The 23,699-nt window shown below is 34.9% G+C and overlaps 1 protein-coding gene across 8 annotated transcripts in view; it reads left to right on the top strand.

Moving 5' to 3' along the window:
* Positions 1 to 23,699, top strand: part of CDH18 (cadherin 18) — an 838,900-nt gene that overhangs the window by 582,918 nt on the left and 232,283 nt on the right. For all 8 annotated transcript variants that reach the window (XM_084783756.1, XM_084783758.1, XM_084783759.1 and 5 more), the window contains one exon: positions 21,964 to 22,258. In XM_084783756.1, the coding sequence (XP_084639882.1) occupies positions 21,964 to 22,258 (295 nt within the window). The remainder of the gene's footprint in view (positions 1 to 21,963; positions 22,259 to 23,699) is intronic.

Here is a 23,699-nt window from a genome sequence, read left to right as displayed (position 1 = left end):
AATATCTTGAAGTGGTTTAGTGGTACTCTTATAATTTGCAAAAATGTTGCCTTTACATTAAAAACTTTGATACACTTTGGTTTGCTCTCTGTTTAGGATGAAGGATGTGGAAATAAATTTATTCCTCTATCATGGGGAAATCCAGCTTTCTCATCACCACTGTTAAATATGCAAATTTTCTCAAATGCATATTTTGACCCTTTTTGTCAGACATCAGGTCAGAGCTTTAAGAATTTAATTCTCAATTGGCTGCTTCATTAAATCCATCTACATCTTTTTTTAATACATTTTTATTAATTTATACATATTACATCTCAGTTGTTAGCCCATCCCATGTATCCTCCCATTCCTCCCTTCCTCCCACTTCCTCCCTACTACTCCCCTCCCCTCCATCTACATCTTTTAATTTGTATCAATACCATGCTACTTTTGTACATATGCTTCCATGAGGTAATTTCAGATAGGCTTCTATGAAAATTTTAGCTTTTCATTCCTGCCAAGGATTATCTGTTAGTCATCTCTTTAGTACTTTTATGGGAATTTTAGGGTGCAAATTCCCAGGTTCTGTGGAGAACAAATTGGAATTTTGGATATGTGGAAGTAAATGTACTCTACCATTTAAGGAAAATGCCTATGGTTATGTAATAAATACAATTTGTACACTTTCTAGTAATTTGCACAAACATCATGAACCTCTAATATAAAGGTAATCCCCAAAATTTGTAGATTTATTATTCAATTCTTATGTTAAAATATATAGCACATATATAATTTGAAAACATTTAAAAATCTATGAACCATGCAGGCCAAGCTTAAACATTACAGCTCAAGTTTTCATCTTGTATGTTGACAACTTCCAATTTGATTTGAGTTTAGCAACAGTCACTTTCATTTCATATACTGGAAGCCAAACTACAAATGTTTCATAAGAACTGATTTCTTTATTCTGCACATTATTTTTCAAAACACCCATGTGTGTCATGCCCATGTCTTATTCTTGTCCTCTCTCTCCCAAAGTATCAGGGGCTAAAACAAATACTTTATAAAATAACCGAAAATACATGAAAATATAAGACTTTTGTGTCTATCACTGGAGGAAAAAGTTCTTGTCACTGCACGCAGAGGCAACTAGCTTAATAAATGAATCTCAACATCAGAACTTCCAAATATGTTGAGATGTGGATTTAACTTAACTTCAAACGATAAAACCATCAGACATATCCATCAAACGTGTCCATTTATGTTATGACTCTGCCTTCACATGTAATGTTTGTCGTGCTAGTTTCTAAGAAACAGAATTTCAGTCATAACTTAGCTGGGTTGCTCTGACAGCAAGCCTCTCACAATACAGGGGTCAAGCTATCAATTGGAACTGCTATTGAGGTAACAGCAACAAATTGAGATAAGGCTCAGTTTGGCAGAAAATACTCTTCCCTGTTCACTCACTTGCCCCAGCCTGCGGGGTTCTACTAAAACTCGGGATGGAGTTCACCTGTTGAAAATGCAACACACAAAGAAGGAGAGCAAGTCTGATTGATCAAACTCTCAAACTTTATTAGTCAGGCAGCAGCTTTTATAAGTCAGAAGGCAGGGGAGCATATTGCTACAGCAACCGAACTGCAGGCTTTTCTCGAAACATAGGGAATTCCAAGGAGGGTCATAATGTCCTGCCACACAGGGCATCTTGCTCTGTCTTCATCTAGCTTTAGTCTAACTGTTGACTCACAACAAGGTCACTCCATCCCTATCTGTCTTTAGTCTAACTGCTGACTCACAACAGGCTCAGCTAGTTTCTGGTGAAAGGCAAGCTTTGGGAAAGACAGAGACTTAAAGGTGCAGACTTGGACAGGATGACTAAACATTGACTATATGGCCTACTGTCCCCAACACTCACTTGTCTGTTCTTTGGCTCCAGATTTTCATTGGCTTTTGGGTGAAAGCCAACTGATCCTTCCTCTTCCTATGCTCATCCCCATCCCTGTCTAGTCCCCTCGCTTACCCCCTCACCATCCACCCATGATCTATTCCATTTTCCCTTGTCAGTAAATTCCTGTGACCTCTTTGAGCCCTTCTTGTTACTTATCTTCTTTGGGTCTATGAATTGTAGCATGATCATGCTTTTCTTTAGGGCTAATATTCACTTACAACCTGTATGTCTTTCTGGGTCTGGGTCAGAATTATCCTTTCTAGTTCCCTTAAATTTGCTCAACCATGTTCATAGCAGCCTTATTCATAATAGCCAGAACATGGAAACAGCCTAAGTGTCCCTCAATAGAAGAATGGATAAAGAAACTGTGGTACATATACACTATGGAATACTACTCAGGTACTAAAAAGAAGGAATTCCCAAAATTTGTGGACAAATGGATTGAACTAGAAATGATCATAATGAGTGAGTTAACCCAGAAGCAGAAAGACTCAAATGGTATATACTCACTTATATCTGCATATTAGCCCAAGGGGCATGTTCCACGAAAGCCTTCACTTACCAGAAAACTGAGACAGAGGGGAGGACATTCTATTGGGACTCTAGATGAGAGAATCATGGGAGAAAGGCAAAGTAGAAGGACCCAGAGGGTCCTAGAAGCCTACAAGTAGAACATTATGATAGGCAGATTTGGGCCCAGGGGTACCGCTCATACTAAGGCACCAGCCAAGGACAATACAGGCGGTAAACCTTAAGCCCCTACCCAGGTCTAGCCAATGGACAGAACACTCCCCACAGTAGAGTGGAGAGTGGGATATGACTTTCTCACATACTCGGGTGCCTCACCTTTGACCATGTCCCCTGGACGGGGAGACCTGGTGGCAATCAGAGGAAGGACAGCAAGTTACCAAGAAGAGACTTGATACCCTATGAGCATATAGAGGGGGAGGTAATCCCCCTCAGGAACAGTCATAGGGGAGGGGAATAAGGAGAAATTGGGAGGGAGGGAAGAATGGGAGGATACAAGGGATGGGATAACCATTGAGATGTAACAAGAATAAATTAATAAAGGAGGAAAAAAATACTACTGAGCTATTAAAAACAAGGAATTCCCAAAAGTTGTGGACAAATGCATGGGACTAGAAATGATCATAATGAGTGAGTTAACCCAGAAACAGAAAGACTCACATGGTATATACTCACTTATAATTGGACACTAGCCCAAAAGGGATGTCTCATGAAAGTCTTCACTTACCAGGAGATTGGGATAGAGACAAGGACTTCCTATTGGGACTCTAGGTGAGAGAGGTCTGGGATACTGGGGAAATAGAAGGACCCAGGGGGTCCTAGAAACCTACAAGAAGAACATCATGATGGGTGGATCTGGATCCAGGGGTGTCTACTGAAACTACTGTACCAACCAAGGACAATACATGCAGTAAGCATTGAACCCCTACTCGGATCTAGCCAATGGACAGCACATTCTCCACAACTGTTTTGAGAGCAGAGACTGACTGACTCTGACATGAACTCTGGTGCCCCATATTTGACCACTTCCCCTTGGTGGGGAGGCCTGGTGGCACTCAGAGAAAGGATAAGCAGGCTACCAAGATGAGACCTGATAGGCTCTGACCATATGGTGGAGGAGCATGTCCCCTTCTGTCACACACCTAGGAGAGGGGAATAGTGTGAAAGAAGGAAGGAGGGAGGAACAAAGGATGCAAGTGAAGGGATAACAATTGAGATGTAATCTGAATAAATTAATAAAAATTTAAAAAAGAAAACAAAAAGAAGAATGGATAAAGAAACTGTGGTACATATACACTATGGAATACTATTCAGCTATTAAAAACAAGGAATTCCGAAATTTGTGGATAAATGGATTGAGCTAGAAATGATCATAATGAGTGAGTTAACCCAGATGCAGAAAGACTCAAATGGTATATACTCACTTATATCTGCATATTAGCCCAAGGGGCATGTTCCACAAAAGCCTTCACTTACCAGAAAACTGAGACAGAGGGGAGGACATTCTAGTGGGACTCTAGATGAGAGAATCATGGGAGAATGGCAAAGTAGAAGGATCCAGAGAGTCCTAGAAGCCTACAAGTAGAACATTATGATAGGCAGATTTGGGCCCAGGGGTCCCGCTCAAACTAAGGCACCAGCCAAGGACAATACAGGCGGTAAACCTTAAACCCCTACCCAGATCTAGACAATGGACAGAACACTCTCCACAGTAGAGTGGAGAGTGGGATATTACTTTCTCACATACTCTGGTGCCTCACCTTTGACCATGTTCCCTGGAGGGGGAGACCTGGTGGCACTCAGAGGAAGGACAGAAGAAGAGACTTGATACCCTATGAGCATATAGAGGGGGAGGTAATCCCCCTCAGGAACAGTCATAGGGGAGGGGAATAAGGGGAAAATGGGAGGGAGGGAAGAATGGGAGGATACAAGGGATGGGATAACCATTGAGATGTAACAAGAATAAATTAATAAAGGAGAAAAAAAGAACATTGAAAGTTGTCTTTTTTTAATAGCTGAGTAATAATACCTTTCTAGTTTTGAAAATGCTAGTTGCCAATATGATCTGCATTAGTTTTGAACCCCATACTCTCCTGCTGAATCCACCCAAGTTACAGGCACCTTCACAATCAGCACAAGCTATGCTTGTGAATGCTTAGGGCAAGAGTCACATGTTAGTTTCTTCCTTCATGTTTCTTATATGTAAAGGACACGGCCATGGGCAACATGTATACTTATTCTTTATAAAATTTAGAAGTTTCTGCCTTTAGTTCATATTATTCAAATATTTAGTTACAAAATAGCAAAGAACTGTGAAATTAAAATGTAACAAAACATACATATAATTAAAATATATAATTTACATTTACATGTTTATGATAAACTCATTTCTAATAGATTCACAATTATGATATCATAAGAGCCTCTAAATCCAGAAATTTTCATATCCCTCCTCATAAATGAAATCTTCTCCTCATTAGTAATCAATGCCCCTGGTTTTCCATCCTGCACTCTTCAGCATACAGATTTGATGATTTTGTAGCTCATATTTTCTTTCTTTGATAACTGAAGTTATAACTGTTGCTGCATACAGTAATTATGTGTGTAACAATTTAAAATTTATCATATTTTTAAATGACTATAATTTGTTGCAGTTCCATCTGCAGGGTATAGCTATCCAGGCTCTCTACAACCTTGCCAGCACTTGTTTATTTTCTGTCTTTTTGAAATTTTAGCTGTTAGTGGGTGTTAAATGGTAACTTCTTGGAGATTTAATTTGCATTTTCCTAATGACTAACGGTGACAACGACTTCCCATGTTCTATGATTACTTTTATTATATTTGATTGAAATATGCCCATGAAATCTTTTGTTCATTTAGAATTGGTTTCTCACTTTTTTTCATGTTGAATATTTTTTATAAATTTTAGAAACAGAATCCTTATCAAATACATGGTTTGTTGTTGTTTATCTACCCTATAGTTGATTTTCAATTTATTGTAATGTTTAAAGTAAAAATTAGCTAATGTTTAAAATTGTCATTTATTTTTTTATTTTTTACTTAACAATCAACTTGTTGATTGTTCATCTTTTTTTCTTTATTACTTGTTGCTCTATAACTATAGATTCTTAAATTTTCATTATGTTTATAGTCCATAAAATTTAAGATAAGTTCTATATTTCCTTTGTGATTTCTTCTTAATTCAATTATTATTTTAAGTGTACTGTATAAGTTTTTATTCACTTATATATTTTTTTTCAGTTCTTGATCCTAAATCCTTTCTTGCAGTGCAAAAACTACATCATTTTAGTTATCAAACTATTAACATTGATTCCTTCTGTATGCTTCATATGGAAGAATCAATTATGAAAATAAAATTGTTCAGTGATATCTTATTTAAATTTTTTCTAAACATCTGTTAAATATATTTTACTTAGATTTTTCTTTTTTTGATTCTTTTTTTTAAATTTTTTATTATTTTATTCTTGTTACATCTCAATGGTTATCCCATCCCTTGTATCCTCCCATTCTTCCCTCCCTCCCATTTTCCCCTCCCCTATGACTGTTCCTGAGGGGGATTTCCTCCGCCTGTATATGCTCATAGGTTATCAAATCTCTTCTTGGTAACCTGCTATCCTTCCTCTGAGTGCCACCAGGTCTCCCCTTCTGGGGGACGTGGTCAAGATTTTTCAAGTCCTCCATTTTATGTTTATATTCCATCTAGTTGCATAAGCAAAGACTACAAAAATCACCATCAAGTAGCCACTATTCATGTTTAATTGGGTATTTTGCCTGCAGAGTCTCATTTTTCCATATATTCATTACAACTGGTGTTGGGCTCATGTTTGTAAGTGTAAACTCTTTCTGGCTTAGCTCTTTTATTATTAAATATCCATATTGGTTCGTTAGCAGCAACTTTAATCTGTAAGTAAGATGCTTTCCAAGTTCAGACATTTATTATCATTTTTTTCTCTGTGAAGGCTGGGTGATGGATTTTTCACTTATATGGTCAATTCTGTTTTTGTTTTATTTTGAAGTTGATTTTTGTCTGTGGTAATCAACATTTTTGAAAAATTTATTTATTTTATTACAGACATGCAATATCATGTATGTTCATACCTCTTAAAGACAATTACTTCTGGTTTCCCAGCTTAGAGTCTCTGATACATGTATAAATAAATACGTGTAATTCAAGTATACATTCATCATATTGTTATCTTCTCATCTATGATGGTTTGTTTCATATCAACATTTTTGTAATGTAAATATACTGACATTAAAATATATTTTTTACATTTTTTGAAAGTTTTGCTGTATTTATTACATTTTTATATTAATTTGGAATAATCTAATTTTATTGTACTATCTTAACTAAGAGGAAACTAAAAGTTACATACAGATAAGTCTACTTTTGACCATTTCTGTAATATATTTAGACATGGTAGTTCTATTATACAAATTTTTATATACTACATATAATTTTATTTAAATAAGAGAGATGTCTAATTTTATTAGTCAGCCCTATGAAAATCTGTCCTTTATCTATATCTTTGTTATTATTTATCAACTCAGTATCTATTATATATCTGTGCCTTGAGTAACAATCATTTATCTACATATCTGAGGGTACATTTCTGTCTATCTATCATTTGCCTTTGTCATTAGTCATCTGCCTATAAACATGAACAATACTTTCTTACAAGAATAGTTATGATGTTAGTTATCCATTGTCAACAGTTGGTAGCCATTTGCTGTGAACACTTTTATATTTATTTATTCCTGTCTATTTATTCCAAGTCACTTATCAGGTTGTTTGTTTGTTTGTTTGTTTATTTTTGGGTTTGTTCAAGTTTTTGACTTACTTTGCATGGAATGTCTCTAGTTTTAAAAATTATTTCTTTTGAAATTGTATAATGAAATAATTTATTCCTTCTCTCAGAACCTTCTAATATTCCCATATAATCTTTTTCTCTTTTTTACACTCATAGCCTTTTAAGTTAATTGTTGTTACATGCATGTATGTATGTAAATATATTCCCAAATATACCTTCTCATTCTATATAAGGTGAGAATTGAATTTTCAATATCTTTACAAAATTTTGTATGTATTTTGATATGGATCGCATTGAATCTGTAAATTGCTTTTGGTAAGATGGCCAATTTTTTTACTATGTTACTTCTCCCAATCCACGAACAAGGGAGATCTTCCATCTTCTAATGTCATCTTCAATCTTTTTCTTCAGATACTTGAAGGTTTTTTTTTTCAAACAAGTCCTTCACTTGCTTGGTTAGAGTTACTCTTAGATATTTTATATTGCTTGTGACTACAAGAAGGGTGTAGTTTTCCTAATTTCTTCCTCTTCATGACTGTCATTTGTATATAGGAAAGCTACTGAGTTTTTTGAGTTAATTTTATACCCAGCCATTTTGCTGAAGGTGTTTATCAGCTGTAGGAATTCTCTGGTAAAATTTTGGGGCTCACTTATGTACACTATCATATCATCTGCAGATAGCAGTAATTTGACTTCCTCCTTTCCCATTTGGATCCCCTTGACCTCATTTTTTTTTTTTATTACTCTGGCTAGAACTTCAAGAACTATTTTTGAAGAGATAAGGACACAGTGGGCAGCCTTGCCTGGTCTCTGATTTTAGAGGAATTTCCTTGAGTATTTCTCCATTTAATTGGATGTTGGCTATTGGCTTGCTGTATATAGCTTTATCATGTATAGGTATGTACCTTTTACCCCTGATCTCAGCAAAACGTTAAACATGAATGGGTGTTGGATTTTGTCAAATGCTTTTTAAGCATCTACAGAGATGATCATGTAGTTCTTTTAGTTTTAGTTTTATAGTGGATTACATTGATGGATACTCGTATATTAAACCATTCCTGCATGGATGGAATGAAGCCTACCTGGTAATGGTGAATGATATCTTTGATATATTCTTGTGTTTGGGATGTGAGTGTTTTATTGAGTATTTTTATGTCAAAGTTCATAAGAGATATTGGTCTGAAGTTCTCTTTTTTTGTGGGTCCTTGTGGGATTTAGGTATCAATGTGACTGCGGCTTCATAGAATAAATTTGGTAGAGTTTCATGCATTTCTGTCTTTTGAAGTAGCTTGAAGAGTACCAGTATTAGCTCTTCTTTGAAGGTCCGATAGAATTTTGTGCTGAAACCATCTGTCTCTGGGCTTTTTTTTTTCTTTTCTTTTCTTTTTTTTTTTTTTTTTTTTTTTTTTTTTGGTTTGGAGACTATTAATGACTGCTTCTATTTCTGTAGGAGAAATAGGACTACTTAATTTGTTTATCTGATCTAGATTGACTTTTGGCAAGGAGAATTAACCAAGAAAATTGTCCACTTCCCTTAGGTTTTCAAATTTTGTGGTATATATGCCTTTTAAGTAGGATTTTATGATTCTTTGTATTTCTTCAGTGTCTGTTGTTATGCCTCCCTTCTCATTTCTGATTTTCTTAATTTGGATAGTGCCTTTTAGTTAGTTAGGCTAACACTTTGTCTATATTTTTGATTTTCTTAAAGAAACATCTCCTGGTTTTATTGACTCTGTGAATTCTTTTCTTTGTTTCTAATTTATTGATTTTAGCCCTAACTTGGATTATTTCCAAATTTCTACTCTTCTTGGGTGTTTCTGCTTCTTTTTTCTAGGGCTTTCAGATGTGTCATTAAGTAGCTTATATGAGATGTTTCCAATTTCTTTACAAAGGCACTTAGTGCTATGTATTTTCCTCTTAGCAGTGCTTTCAATGTATCTCATCGATTTGGGTATGTTCTTCTTTCATTTTCATTGAATTTCAGAAAGTTTTTAATTTCTTTCTTTCTTTCTTCCCAGACTCAGGTATCATTAAGTAGAGAGTTGTTTAGTTTCCATGTGTGTAGGCTTTTTGAGATTTCTGTTGTTGTTGAAGTCCAGCTTTAGACCATGATGATCTGATAGGTTACAAGGTAATATTACAATCTCCTTGAATCTATTGAGGCTTGATTTGTGACCTAACATATGGTCAAGTCTGGAGAAGGTTCCATGGAATGCTGATAATAAGGCATAATCCTTTGTGTTTGGGTGAAAAGTTTTATAGATATCTGTTAGATCTATTTGATTCATGACATTGATTAGTTTCCTTATTTATCAATTTAATTTCTGTTTTGCTGACCTATCTTTTGGTGAAAGTGGGGTGTTGAAGTCTCCCACTATTCACGTGTGGGGATCAATGTGTAGTTTAAGCTTTGTTAATGGTTCATTTACAAATGTGGTTGCCCTTGTATTGGGAGCATAGATCTTTACAATTGTGATGTTCTCTTGGTTGACCTTAACTTTGATGAGTATGAAGTGACCATATTCATCTCTTTTGATTAATTTGTGTGGAAGTCTATTTTATTAGATATTAAAATGCCTATACCAGCTTCCTTCTTGTGTCTGTTTGCTTGGAATACCTTTTTCCAGCCTTTTACCCTGAGGTAATGTCTATCCTTGTAGTAGAGATGCATTTCTTGAATGCAGAAGAATGTTGGGTTTTGTTTATTCATCCATTCAGTTAGTCTGTGACAATATAAGAGAGGGGAAAATACATGAGGGTGGAGATCAGAGCTGGGAGAGCTGGGGATATGGGAAGACAAAAGGCCTGTAAAGAAATCAGAAACTGTGGGTGGGGTCTTCTCTGTGACAACTTGGAGACCTAAGTCAGGGTAGGCTCCTTGGGGGATATGAGAGAGACTCTAGCAGAGACTCCTAGTGGCAGGGGCAATAGAGACTGAAAAGGATACCTTCTAACTAGACAAACCTCCTAGGAGGAAGAGGGGAACACCAACTCACTCACAAAATCTTTGACCCAAAATTTACCCTGTCTATGAATATACAGAGATAAAGATAGAGCAGAGAATGAGGAACTGTCCAATCAATGCCTGTCCTAAACCATGGCCCATCCCATGGGAGAGAAAGAACCCTGACAGTATTAAGGATACACTTCTGTGTTTTTAGACAGGAGTCTATCAGAGTTGTCTGTTGAGAGTCTCTACCCAGCAATGCCTCAAAACAGATGCTGAAACTCAGAGCCAAATATTGGGCGAGGCATAGTGAGTCTAGTGGAAAAGTTGGGGGAAGGGGGAAAGGATCTACCAATGACAGGATTTCATAAGAATACCAACAGAGCCAACTGACCAGTGTCAAGAGGGACCTGCTGAGTTGAGGCACCAACCAAGGATTTTGCATAGACTAGGCCTAAGACTCTTATAAAGATGTAGCCAGTGGGTAGTTCAGGGTTCATTGGGTCCTCTATTGAGGGGGATAGCTCTCTCTAGCATGGACTATCTTGCCTGCTTTTTTACTACCTCCTTCTGGCAGGACTGCCTTGCCAAGCCACAAGGAATGAGGACGTGCTCAGTCCAGAGGAGACTTGATGAGCTGCGGTTTGTGGGTAGGTGAGGCTCACAGTTACTGAGGATTGAGGAGGAGGATGGAGAGAGGAAGGAAGGGAGGGAGTGGAAGGTAAAGTGTGGTGGGTCTACCACCAGAAAATAAAGTAAATATATAAATGAATACTTATTGGTAATCAAAATGATTTGATGCTATGGAAGAAGTGAACGGAATTTTGGTGCTACCATGAGTGAGAGTTAAAATAACCATGGAAATGTGGACCACAGCATAGATGATGCTGTAAGATGCAGACAGTGATGAGTGGTATACTAATATGAACTTCTGTGAAACTATTATGGAGCAGCAGACTATTTGTTTGGTCTATTACACAAAGTCTCTTTTTCCTTTAGCTGATTCTATATCCTGTCAATTTGCCATATTAATTGTCACAAATTGGCTATTGGAAATGATCAAAAATTGAAATAAAATCATTTAAATCCATGCAGATAATGGAAAATACATGTGTTAAATAATTAGTTTTAAGTTATTATCAATTTAGGAGCCAGTTTATTCTGTTTTTATTTTAATTTAGTATAAATGGTGGATATCCAAAAGTTGAAAACATAATCTGAGATAGAAAAAATAAAGTAATATTTACTTGTAAATCATTGGGAAATTTTTCATGTATTTTATCTGGAAAATAATCACATTCAAGCAGCCTAAATGTTTCTCAGTTGAAGAATGGATAAATAAATTTTGGTAACTTTGCACTATGGAATACTACTCAGCTGTTAAAAACAAGGAAATCACGAAGTTTGCAGGAAAATAGAGGAAACTAGAAATGACCATACTGAGTGAGTTAACCCAGAAGCAGAAAGACTCACATGGTATATACTCATTTATAATTGGACACTAGCCCAAAAAGCATGTCCCACGAAAGTCTTCACTTACCAAGAGATAGGGACAGATGTGAGGACATCCTACTGGGCTCTAGGTAAGATAAATATAGGAGATGAGGAAGGGCTGGGTCAGCAGTGTTTCCTTGGTCTCTAAATATGAAAACTCATGATGACACTGATCTCTGTTGAATTCACATTGGTATGTTCCCTAGCACACAGTTATGTTTAATTGACATTATTACTTATTTGGAGTGTGTTAATTCAGGTAATATCTATGATTATGAACAGAAATGGAAAGGACAGAGATTAGCTAGACATTGGTAAAAGAATCATGGTTAAAAAAAATCCAAGAAATCCTGAAAATAATGAATTAATAGGTATTGAATAGAAATACCTGGGAAACTTAAGCAGAAAGCCTGGAAATTCAGCACAGATTTTAGGAATAGTGCACACAAAAAGATAAACTATTTAGGCATCATTAAATAAGAACCAATCTGACTAACGAACCAGAAGCAGCTTTGCTTGGACATTAGTGAACAAGATTCTGAACTCAGTCTATTCTCTGTCCTTTATTCTTAGTTCATCAATAACATCACATAACTTTATTTCTACAATTGTTACATTTGTGCTGACGCCTTTTTCTTCTCTTTTTTTCTTTTTTATTAATTTATTCTTGTTATATCTCAATGGTTATCCCATCCCTTGTATCCTCCCATTCTTCCCTCCCTCCCATTTTCCCTTTATTCCCCTCCCCTATGACTGTTCCTGAGGGGGATTTCCTCCCCCTGTATATGCTCATAGGGTATCAAGTCTCTTCTTGGTAACCTGCTGTCCTTCCTCTGAGTGCCACCAGGTCTCCCCCTCCAGAGGACATGGTCAAAGGTGAGGCACCAGAGTATGTGAGAAAGTCACATCCCACTCTCCACTCTACTGTGGAGAATGTTCTGACCATTGGCTAGATCTGGGTAGGGATTTAAAGTTTACTGCCTGGATTGTCCTTGGCTGGTGCCTTAGTTTGAGCGGGACCCCTGTGCCCAAATCTGCCTATCATAATGTTCTACTTGTAGGTTTCTAGGACCCTCTGGATCCTTCTACTTTGCTATTCTCCCATGCTTCTCTCATCTAGAGTCCCAATAGGATGTCCCCTCTGTCCCAGTTTCCTGGTAAGTGAAGGCTTTTGTGGGACATGCCCCTTGGGCTAATATGCAGATATAAGTGAGTATATACCATTTGAGTCTTTCTGCTTCTGGGTTAACTCACTCATTATGATCATTTCTAGCTCAATCCATTTATCCACAAATTTCGGCAATTACTTGTTTTTAATGGCTGAGTAGTATTCCATAGTGTATATGTACCACAGTTTCTTTATCCATTCTTATACTGATGTACACTTAGGCTGTTTCCAAGTTCTGGCTATTATGAATAAGGCTGCTATGAACATGGTTGAGCAAATTTTCTTGTTGTGTGCTGGAGCATCTTCTGGGTATATTCTAAGGAGTGGAATAGTTGAGTCTTGAGGAAGCCCTATTCCCAGTTTTCTGAGATAGCACCAGATAGATTTCCAAAGTGGCTGTACTAGTTTGCATTCCCACCAGCAATGAAGGAGTGTTCCTTCTTTTTCCCTGAGACCTTATATGGGGACATCTCAATCAACACGCACAAGTAGTGTCTCAGAGTCCCTCAAAAGTTCTGTGTTACTTAATCTTTCAACAGATCCATTGCAGGCTCATATTTTTTTTTCAGTAATTGTGGCCAAAACCATGTTTTACTTCATCATTCTTTCAATTTATAATGGAGATTTTCCTTTGTAGAACCTTCGACTTTCAGAATACGTACATAGGAGGAAACTGTTTTACTACTTTTATTTAGTATCAATTTGACAAAAGTTACTTTTATGAATGTTTTTTTTCTTATTCTCCTAGATCTGCAGTTATCTTTACTGTCACTTTAATCTTCTTTTTATTTTATTTTATTTTTTTATTAATTTATTCCTTTTACATCTCAATAGTTATCCCATCCCTTTTATCCTCCCATTCTTCCCTCCCTCCCATTTTCCGCTTATTCCCCTCCCCAGTTTGAGATCACCATCGTCCTTTATAAGTCTTAGTTTGCTATGATAAAATCACAGCTCAAAACGCCCCAGTTTCTCCACTTCATGTACTATTATTTGTAAGATCACATCTGTACAATGCTCTGATATCCTTTCCTACCCGCCTCCTCTTCACCACGCTCTTCTGATCACACTAGCATCTTGTTTCAGAAATCTACTAGAAATATTTCTAAAATGATTCTTTTTATCCTTGTAATATTTTCTCCTAAGATGTGTACTTGTTAAACATTGTTGTCTCTCTGGAATATGCTGAAATGTGTTTTCACTAGTGATTCTAAGTTAAACACTTCCAAGTTCTACAGCATATCCCCCCAAATTGACACATAACAATATTTCCCAACAAATTATTGGGTTATAAATTCTAAATAATTCCCACTGGATTCAAGTAAAAAGTGGGCAGAGCTACTGCCACTTTTATAGTGTCAAGAAAAAAATGCATTTACTCCCTTTTGTTAGTTTCAAGAGACCTCCCTTTGATTCTTGTGTGAAGCCTCGTAGACTTCCAAAACAGAATGAAGTGCCAAAACTGCCTCAGAGTTTTCATTATTATCCCTTGTAGCAACAAGGACATATCATTTTCCTTTAGCATATAATTAATATAATTAAGTTGTTGCTTAAGATGAAACAATATCCTCAATTTCAACTTTTTCTATTCATTTATATTAAATATCCATTGCCAGATAAAGTTCTGTGTGCATAATGTTGAGCGTAGCATAGCCTATGTTTAAAACTGCACTGTTTTTTACAATACTACAATAGCTGATATTAATTCTTTATTCTACCCCCTCCAGCTTTTTATTTTAGCTGTATTGATGGTTACTTACTAGCATAGTACATATCAGTTGCGTTTTTCTCTTAATTGCTCTATTCACATTATTTAAATGTCTTTAGACTCTAGTTAGAATGTCCTGATTGCTTTTTAGCATTGTAACCAAGTAAATCACAGAACAAACAAACAGAAAACTTAATAAAATAAAACAGATATACTGTTTATATATGAAATGACTTTTGGAAGAACTAAAACTGTTGGTCACATCAAATAGTTGTTTTCTATTTTACTGCCACACGAGTTCTCAAAAATATATCCAATTAATTTCCCTTTCCTCTCATATATATCAACACTTTCTTCCTCTGACTACAAATCAGGCTAATATGAACAGCATTTCTTCACTGGAATCTGAAGAATTAATAACTCTTCTTAGCTCTAAAGTCTGAGATTGCTATAATTATTTTTATTGCAACCTCTTTCTATGTAGACCCTGATGAAAGACAAAAGAAAGCCAGTGTGTCATTACAGGTACCAATCTATGCAACGAACTTTGCTTCAGTCCAACTTCTTTGATCATTTTACTTTTTCAGTTTGCCCAACAGTTAAAAAGGAAATTGTCTGTCACTGGCTGTACTCTCTTAGTGACCAAATGTTAAGAACAAATCGAAGGGCATGCCAAAGTGTCAGCCAGAGATATGGTCCTACGACCACTACAAGTTACAGAGAAATGAGGCTGCTCATATTGCATATCAAGATTTCTAATCTTGGAATTAGAAGATTAATATTATATTTAATGTTGCATTTGGCTTCTTTATCCTTCTATTCTTCACTTATTAGTTTAGTTCTCCAGGAATAAATGTAAATATGATAAAATTTAAATGTTAAGTTTTTATTCAAGATATATTTTATATTGATGTTGACAAACAAAATGTTTATCATTCCATGCTTTCTAAAGTACTGTTTTGTTTTGTCTTACTACATTAATTCCATGTTGATTGAGTATTTATTAACTTTTCTTTTAATCATTTCTGTAAGTTCATTGAAATGTAATTTTAGGATAGAATTATTATTTTTTTTCTCACAAACACTGGTATGTAGGTACCAAGCTCTTGCTAGTATTTGATGCATTTCAGGCAACATGAGTTATTTAATGATAACGATTTATTATTATACACATTTACATTTTAATTAAAAATATAACACAATCTAAATCTACACAATAATTATCCATAAGACAAAATACTGTAATTTTTATATTTTCATCACTTTACCAATATTTTTCAGTAAACTGTATTGGATTGATAATGACAGATTGCATTACCTTCTGACAGAACATTTCCTTCTTCCACTGAAATAGAAAGATAAAAATTTCCCCAACCCAAATGTTATATACTGTACTATATTGCATTTTAACTCTGTGATCCACCTTTGTAATAGAACCTGAAGTCCTAACTCAAAGCAACTTTCAAAATTAATGACACTGCCACCATGTCTTTAACCTTTTAAAATTATTTGTCTCTAAGGAACCACATTATTATCTGAGAGAGCAACTGTGCATTGGACTGAAAGCTATAAATCTTTAGGTCATGATCCTAATATGTTCTAGGGTGCATAAATAGTTTTCTGGAGTGAATCCATGTGTGCTATATTAGCTCTGAGAGTCTCCTATGTTTCTATTTAACACGAAGAAAAATCCACTTTATGAAGGAAATTAAAGAAACTGTTTATGATACTTACTTGGTTGGCTACATTTCTATTTTTTCTTTACCCTTCCTTCTTTTTTGTCTGCTAAAATGGTATTTATTTGCATTGCTTTATTATGTGAACAGACACATAAAGAAAATATCTACATCTCGTGGCCCATAAGAAAGACAATATAAGTCTCACAAAACTTCAGGTATCTAAATATTTATTCCTCCTCCTGCATTTTATAATACCCTGTTACAACTCTTTTAACATGTGTATCGACTAATGCAGTAAAAACAAAAAATAAACAAAAAAAAACCTTAAAAAGGCATCAAAATATATTGGTACCATATTAAAGAATGAGGCAGAGATAGTCCATTGGATAAATTAGACCAATAATGTGTCCAAATTTGAATTCTCCACTTTTCAACTTATATCTTCAGATAATCTGTAGTTTTGGGGTAATGCCTTGCCTGATCTGGCTGTCTGTTTTGCCTGTGAGTAAGCCTGCAGTTATTCTGTACTTATTGAATACTATACAAAACATGTTCTATGAAAATAATGGAAAAAGACTTTACAGAAATCTTTAAAAGAAATTTTTTTATACAAAGAAAAAGTTCCTATCCTAAAAACAAAGGACCCGGAGTAGAACTGAAATCTACATGCAGATATTATTCACATGCTAATTCTGAAATTTTTGTCATTTGTGTCATTTGGTTGCTTTCAACATACTGGAATATTTTAGAAAATGATTACCATAACACACACACACACACAAACACAGAGAGAGAGAAGAGAGAGAGAGAGAGAGAGAGAGAGAGAGAGAGAGAGAGAGAGAGAGAGAGAGAGAGAGAGAGACAGAGACAGAGACAGAGACAGAGACAGAGACAGAGACAGAGACACAGAGATACAAAGAGAGACAGGGAGAGAATTCTGGGTCAGGGCATGAGGGCATGGAGGAATACATAAATATATTAAAATTAGGCTTTTAGATAATAGGTCACCAAGGAGAGACTTGATACCGTATGAGCATATTCAGGGGGAGGAGGTCCCCCTCAGACACAGACTTAGGGGAGGGGAGGGGAGTAGGGGGGAAGTGGGAGAAAGGGAGGAATGGGAGGATACATGGGATGGGCTAACAACTGAGATGTAATATGAATAAATTAATAATAATAAAAAAATAAAAATAAATAAAATTAGGCTTTTCGTTAAAATTGTGAAAGATACTTGCATGGAAAATCCAAGGATAGCAAGGTTGCTTGCACTGTTTTTTTTTTTTCATAAAGGTATATTAAACATTATCAAGCTGAATTCACAATGGATCAGATTCACTGCAATACTCTGAAGGCATACTTTTAACTTGGTAGCAAAGTCAGCAAAAAGTTTATTCACTACGGAGTACGGAGTCAAGAAATATCTTCAGAAAACATGCCAGCCTATGTAGTACTATTTATCTGTATTTTCTAATATTTTTCTAATTTAGTTTCAAAGATTTATCTAAGTGAATAACATTTCATAGCTATTAAGTCAGTGATCTATATATTGAATATTTATAATTTCCATGCTTTACCCTTAGTTCTTTTTTGTAAGAGCCAGCTTTTTAAATTATTATTATTAATTTATTCTTGTTACATCTCAATGGTTATCCCATCCCTTGTATCCTCCCATTCTTCCCTCCCTCCCATTTTTCCCTTATTCCCCTTCCCTATGACTGTTCCTGAGGGGGACTTCCTCCCCCTCTATATGCTCATAGGGTATCAAGTCTCTTCTTGGTAAACTGCTACCCTTCCTCTGAGTGCCACCAGGTCTCCCCCTCAACAAGAAAATTTGCTCAACCATGTTCATAGCAGCCTTATTCATAATAGCCAGAACATGAAAACACCCTAAGTGTCCCTCAGTAAAAGAATGGATAAAGAAACTGTGGTACATATACACTATGGAATAGTACTCAGCTATTAAAAAAAAAAGGAACTCCCGAAATTTGTGGACAAATGGATTGAGGTAGAAATGGTCATAATGAGTGAGTTAACCCAGAAGAAAAAAGACTGAAATGGTATATACTCCCTTAGTTCTTTTTAATTAATATATGATTGTGAACTGTATGCAAAGGAAAAGATTTCTATTGTGATTACATCTACTAAATTTTCCTGTCTTTTGTTCCATGCTTTATATCAACCACCACCTGTGTGTGTGCCTCCTTTCCGTTCTCCTAGTACCAATCCTATCATACATTACTCTTTCTGTCATCTCATTTTTCCTACTCCTAATACACAATCTTACGATCTCTCTGGGTACTTATAAATCTCTTAGTAAACAAAAATCCACAGTAGAGTGAGTTTAGTTCTCTTAGGCTAAAATTGTATTTATGAGTGAATTTGGCAATCAGAAATAATAACAGAAAGGTTGGAACAGGGAAAGGAAATATGAGCGGATCTCTTTGCTCCTTCAGAAACAGCAGTCATCAAAATTATATAAATTATTAAGCAATCGACTAAATGATAATGTAATAGTTTCAGAGTTGTGTATGTAAGTGATGGTTTCATGATTAAGTTTTCTAAAAGAATAAATTTTCATTAATAAAATAATCACATCTATTAATACTCATTCTAAGTATTATTAACAACTGATAAATAATTCCAATACATTTTGTAATATTTTTGTGTAACTATTAGTAATCTTATCCAAATTTTAAAATATTTCTAAATTATCAGTGATGAACTAGATTCAAATTAATTATAACTTCTATGTAGAATTGTTTACTAATTGTAAAAATATTGTGAGTATTGTACCAGATTCAAGCCTGCAATGCCAAACTCATAAATTTGCAGATATTTTTCCGTTATCTTACTAATTTAAGAAATGTGCAAAATATTGACCATGTCTCTTGGAAGGAGAGACCTGGTGGCACTCAGAGGAGGGATAGAAGGCTACCAAGAAGAGACTTGATACCCTATGAGCATATACAGGGGGAGGAAGTTCCCCTCAGGAACAGTCATAGGGGAGGGGAATAAGGGGAAAATGGGAGGGAGGGAAAAATGGGAGAATGCAAGCGTTGGGATAACCATTGAGATGTAACAAGAATAAATTATTAATAAAAAATTTTTAAAAAGACTCTCCCCCCAAAAAAGAAATATGCAAAATACATAGTAAGGAAAGTTTGCATATAAAATTTCTGTAAAAACTAACATTCGTGATTTTTATATATACATGAATTATTTTTATTTAATTATAGCATGAGTGTTAAATTCAAAAATAATTTTCACAGTAATTTCAATGAGTATATAGGTGAGTTCTGCGTATATATTCTGAAAATTGCTCTGTTTTCAGCATAGTTATATCTTTCTGAAATTAGTTCTGTAATAGCATAAAACATTTTTGACAGCTATGTAAGCTATAATAATTAACATTATTAATTTACATTTTAATGTGAAATATTTCCAAATTATCTCTTATTTTATTAGTAGCAATTGATCTAGAAAAGCTTTTAGAAACCTTTGTTCAACAGCTTTAGTTTTTCATTGTGTGTTAGGTACAACTAGTTTCAAAGACAGAGAATGGCTTAAGTTAATTGCTATAGCAATGATTTTCAGCACCTGTTTCATAAATGATGCATTTTACTCTGGATGATGAAATGATTTGTCAAGAGACAGGCAGCAACAAATAAATGACCTCCATACATGTGCACTATTGTCTCCACACAATTTATCTACAGCCTGGGCCTGGAGTAGAATCTATAACAAAGTGGGACTCGTGGAAAGCTCTGAGCTCCTTAGTTGGCTAATTTTTCTACTTTAAAAATATCAACATAAATTTGTACGAAGTGATTTTGTCTGCTGTATGTTGCTATGTGTTTGCCATAAGGAGAATATATGTTGCATGCTTTATGCTTAGGAAAAAGAGAACTGAAATTAGGAATGATATCACACTAGATACATTTTGGTTGTTATCATTTACCCAGAAAAAATCATGTTTCCTTATGTCTTGCCATTTTTTTCAATAATTTATATTTCAACTATCTTTGAAAATGTCAGACAATATGTATAATTTCTAATGTGAAGCATCTATCCTAACTGATGTCATACTTCATATTCTATGAATTATAAAATTAGTACCTTGGTGCTAATTTTGTGGCATTTTGAAAATTTGATAACTTTTATCTTCAGTTTCTCCTACTCACTTTTTCAGGATCTAATGCTAAAATACCATGTTGATGAATCTTCCTAAGAATTTCTAATGAAAATGTTATTCTTCAAGGCATGGAAAGCAATAGTGATGTGGTGGAAATGTCATTTCTCTCTTATTATATAGTCTAATATTGATACGTTCACATTGCATAGTGTAATGTTGTTTCAGAGAAACACAGGTCATTATTACAATACTATAAATAACCTATTGTTTATCAGTTCTTTAAAATAGTTATCTAAGAATGTAACATTTATATAATTCCTGATTGTATCATAGTTCTTCTTGCTATAGGTAATTTATTGTATATATGTATAATAATATAAATGTATATATAAAAATAAAAATATATTTAATAAAAAGACCTAAAAATAGAAGCTCAGAGACTTCAAGAATGTCTATAAAATACTAAGTAGAGAAAAATATAAGAAAATAAATGGCTGCTGTAACATGAAGTTCACAGTATAGAAGAGAACTAATATTCTTTTTTTAATTTAATATTTTATTTTATTTTATTTTTGGCATACACATTTATATTCTTACACATAAGTAGAAATATTACATACAGCAAGAAGAACCACAAAACAATCAGAGAACCTATGAATGTTAGATTCAAGTTGTTTTGCCTAATTGCATTTGGCAACATTGTAGAAAATATCTTTCCAATCTTGGTAAGTCTAAAATTCTGAATGAGAATCAATATCTATCATCTCTCATCACTACCAATTCAAAACCTTTATGAAAACCTAAAAACATCTTAACCCTTCAAGAGCTTAGGTTAATTGTAAGAATAAACTATCAGGACTTAGACCCCATCAGAGACTTGAGATGGAATGTAAGTTAATTACTTGAGTGACCCGGAATTGCAGGTTTGCAGCTTCCAAAATGAGAAGGAAAAAAAATGACAGAGACAGTTTCCTGCCTTAATGGTCACACAAAACTCTCTATAATGTTGGAGCCTCATCTTCAACTTTCTGTCCCAATATATCTGAGAGACATATTTGTGAGGCAGGAACTATTGAGGACTTGCTCACCCTGCCTTGGCAGAGTTTGGCCATTGACTCTGCCTGCATCAAAGCTTGCCTTTTTTAAAAAAGCAGAATTCTCTCTGTGGCAGAAATGAGGAAATTTTGCCCAGTGGCTGGTTTGCCACATTTGAAGCCATCTCCATAAGAAGGATCTTTGATGCTGTTCGTCTTCTTGAGGAAGGTTGGGTGTTGCCAGGAGTTAACATGTCTTATTGTCAAAGAATCTTTAAACTAATAAAAACATCTTCAAATGATTATTCTTCATACACATTATATATATTTCTACACTAATATGAAGTATTGTGCCCATACAACTCAACTATAACACAAGGATTTCTCCTAATACTTTGAAAGTGCTATTGCATGCTGCTTGGGATAGTTAAGTAATACAAGGGAATTGTTAGTTGAACAAATCATGGTCATCAGACTATCAGCCATACTGACCTCCTTCATGTGTATTTTCCAGCTGCACTCCAACTCTGACAAAGGTGATGGCTCTGTCAAGTACATCCTTACTGGAGAAGGTGCTGGGACTATATTCATCATTGATGACACCACGGGTGACATCCACTCTACCAAAAGCTTGGACAGAGAACAGAAGACTCATTATGTGCTTCACGCCCAAGCTATTGACAGACGGACAAACAAACCTCTTGAACCTGAATCTGAGTTTATCATCAAAGTTCAAGATATCAATGATAATGCTCCAAAGTTCACAGATGGACCATACATCGTTACTGTGCCTGAAATGTCAGATATGGGTAAGAAAATTATTTTTATTGTGAAGAAATTAATTTACATAATTTACAACACAAAAATTTTCTTTGGAAGTACTGTTTCTAAATGTATATTTGTAAGAATTTGAGAAACTTCTATATATTAGAATATTTTTATGGCATAAAGTCTTATCCATTACTGAATCTTATGTTTTAACTGAAATAAATTTATGAACATGGATATATAGATCACAGTTTGAACATTTCAAGGTAGAAATAATGAATTGTATAATATATTTAATTCTTACTTTTCTAATTGACATTAATTTAGATAATGTAAATTTTCTTTCATATTGTTGAGTAATAGGAAATTCTAACACAGTCCACAGGAACTGTGTTAAAGATAAAATGTGTACCACTTTGAACTTCTGCCTTCATCATTTATAACTTTACAGGTCCTTCTGAATTATAATAACATTACTTTTAGATGTTATTTATTTTTTAACCAATAAATCTATTCAGATGTTGAGCATTTACATATTTATTTCAAAATATACAAAACCATGTTAGTTATTTTAAGATTATTTTAAATGTGCAATCATCATAAAGTAAACATGCAAACATCTCAGTTTTAGGAAATAAACAGGGAATTAATATAAGATTCACCTCATTGCATGACTATACTGCAACTGAAACATCTCACCTTTGACCATGTCCCTTGGAGGGGGAGACCTGGTGGCACTCAGAGGAAGGATAGCAGGCTACCAAGAAGAGACTTGATACCCTATGAGCATATACAGGGGGAGGTAATCCCCCTCAGTCACAGTCATAGGGGAGGGGAATAAGGGGAAAATGAGAGGGAGGGAAGAATGGGAGGATACAAGGGATGGGATAACCATTGAGATGTAACAAGAATAAATTAATAAAGGAAAAAAAAGAAAAAAAAGAAATATCTTGAATCAGTTCTCAAGTTTTTTGAATTGTGGGCCACGTTCTCTGCTCACTGATTTTTGAGGCTGATCTATTTCACTTTATTTTTATTGCGTTGATAAATTTCATGAAAGTAATTAAAATTAAGTTAAGCAATCACATAAATTTTTTGCTTTATGAGTCTCTTCTGGACACATTTTTGAGTGGTGATTTTTGAATTTCATTTAAATAATATGACAATCTTATTCTAAATTTGGTATTGTAGTCACTGATCAGGTCAGTGTGTGAATGTTTACATGAAGCTTTCTTATGAAGAAGAGAATTTCTGTTCCCCATTATTATTGCAGATCATTTTAGTTTATCCTGAGAGAACTGGAGCCAGGTAGATCTTCAGCTAGTAGAGAAAGGGTGGAAATCAAGAGCAAGATGTTCTCAGCCAGAGCCTCTGGGGAGAAAACAATTTCCCAACCTTTTCCCTCCACACCAGAGCTCAGGGACAACGCCGTAGCAGTTCTTGGCAGATGCTTAGAATGTGTTCAGGCTTATTGGTCTCTAA

Source organism: Acomys minous (assembly GCF_964271855.1).
Source record: "Acomys minous genome assembly, chromosome: 5".
Taxonomy (NCBI): domain Eukaryota; kingdom Metazoa; phylum Chordata; class Mammalia; order Rodentia; family Muridae; genus Acomys; species Acomys minous.
The sequence above is the reverse complement of the archived record's forward strand: the minus strand, read 5'-3'. Positions and strand labels throughout refer to the sequence as shown.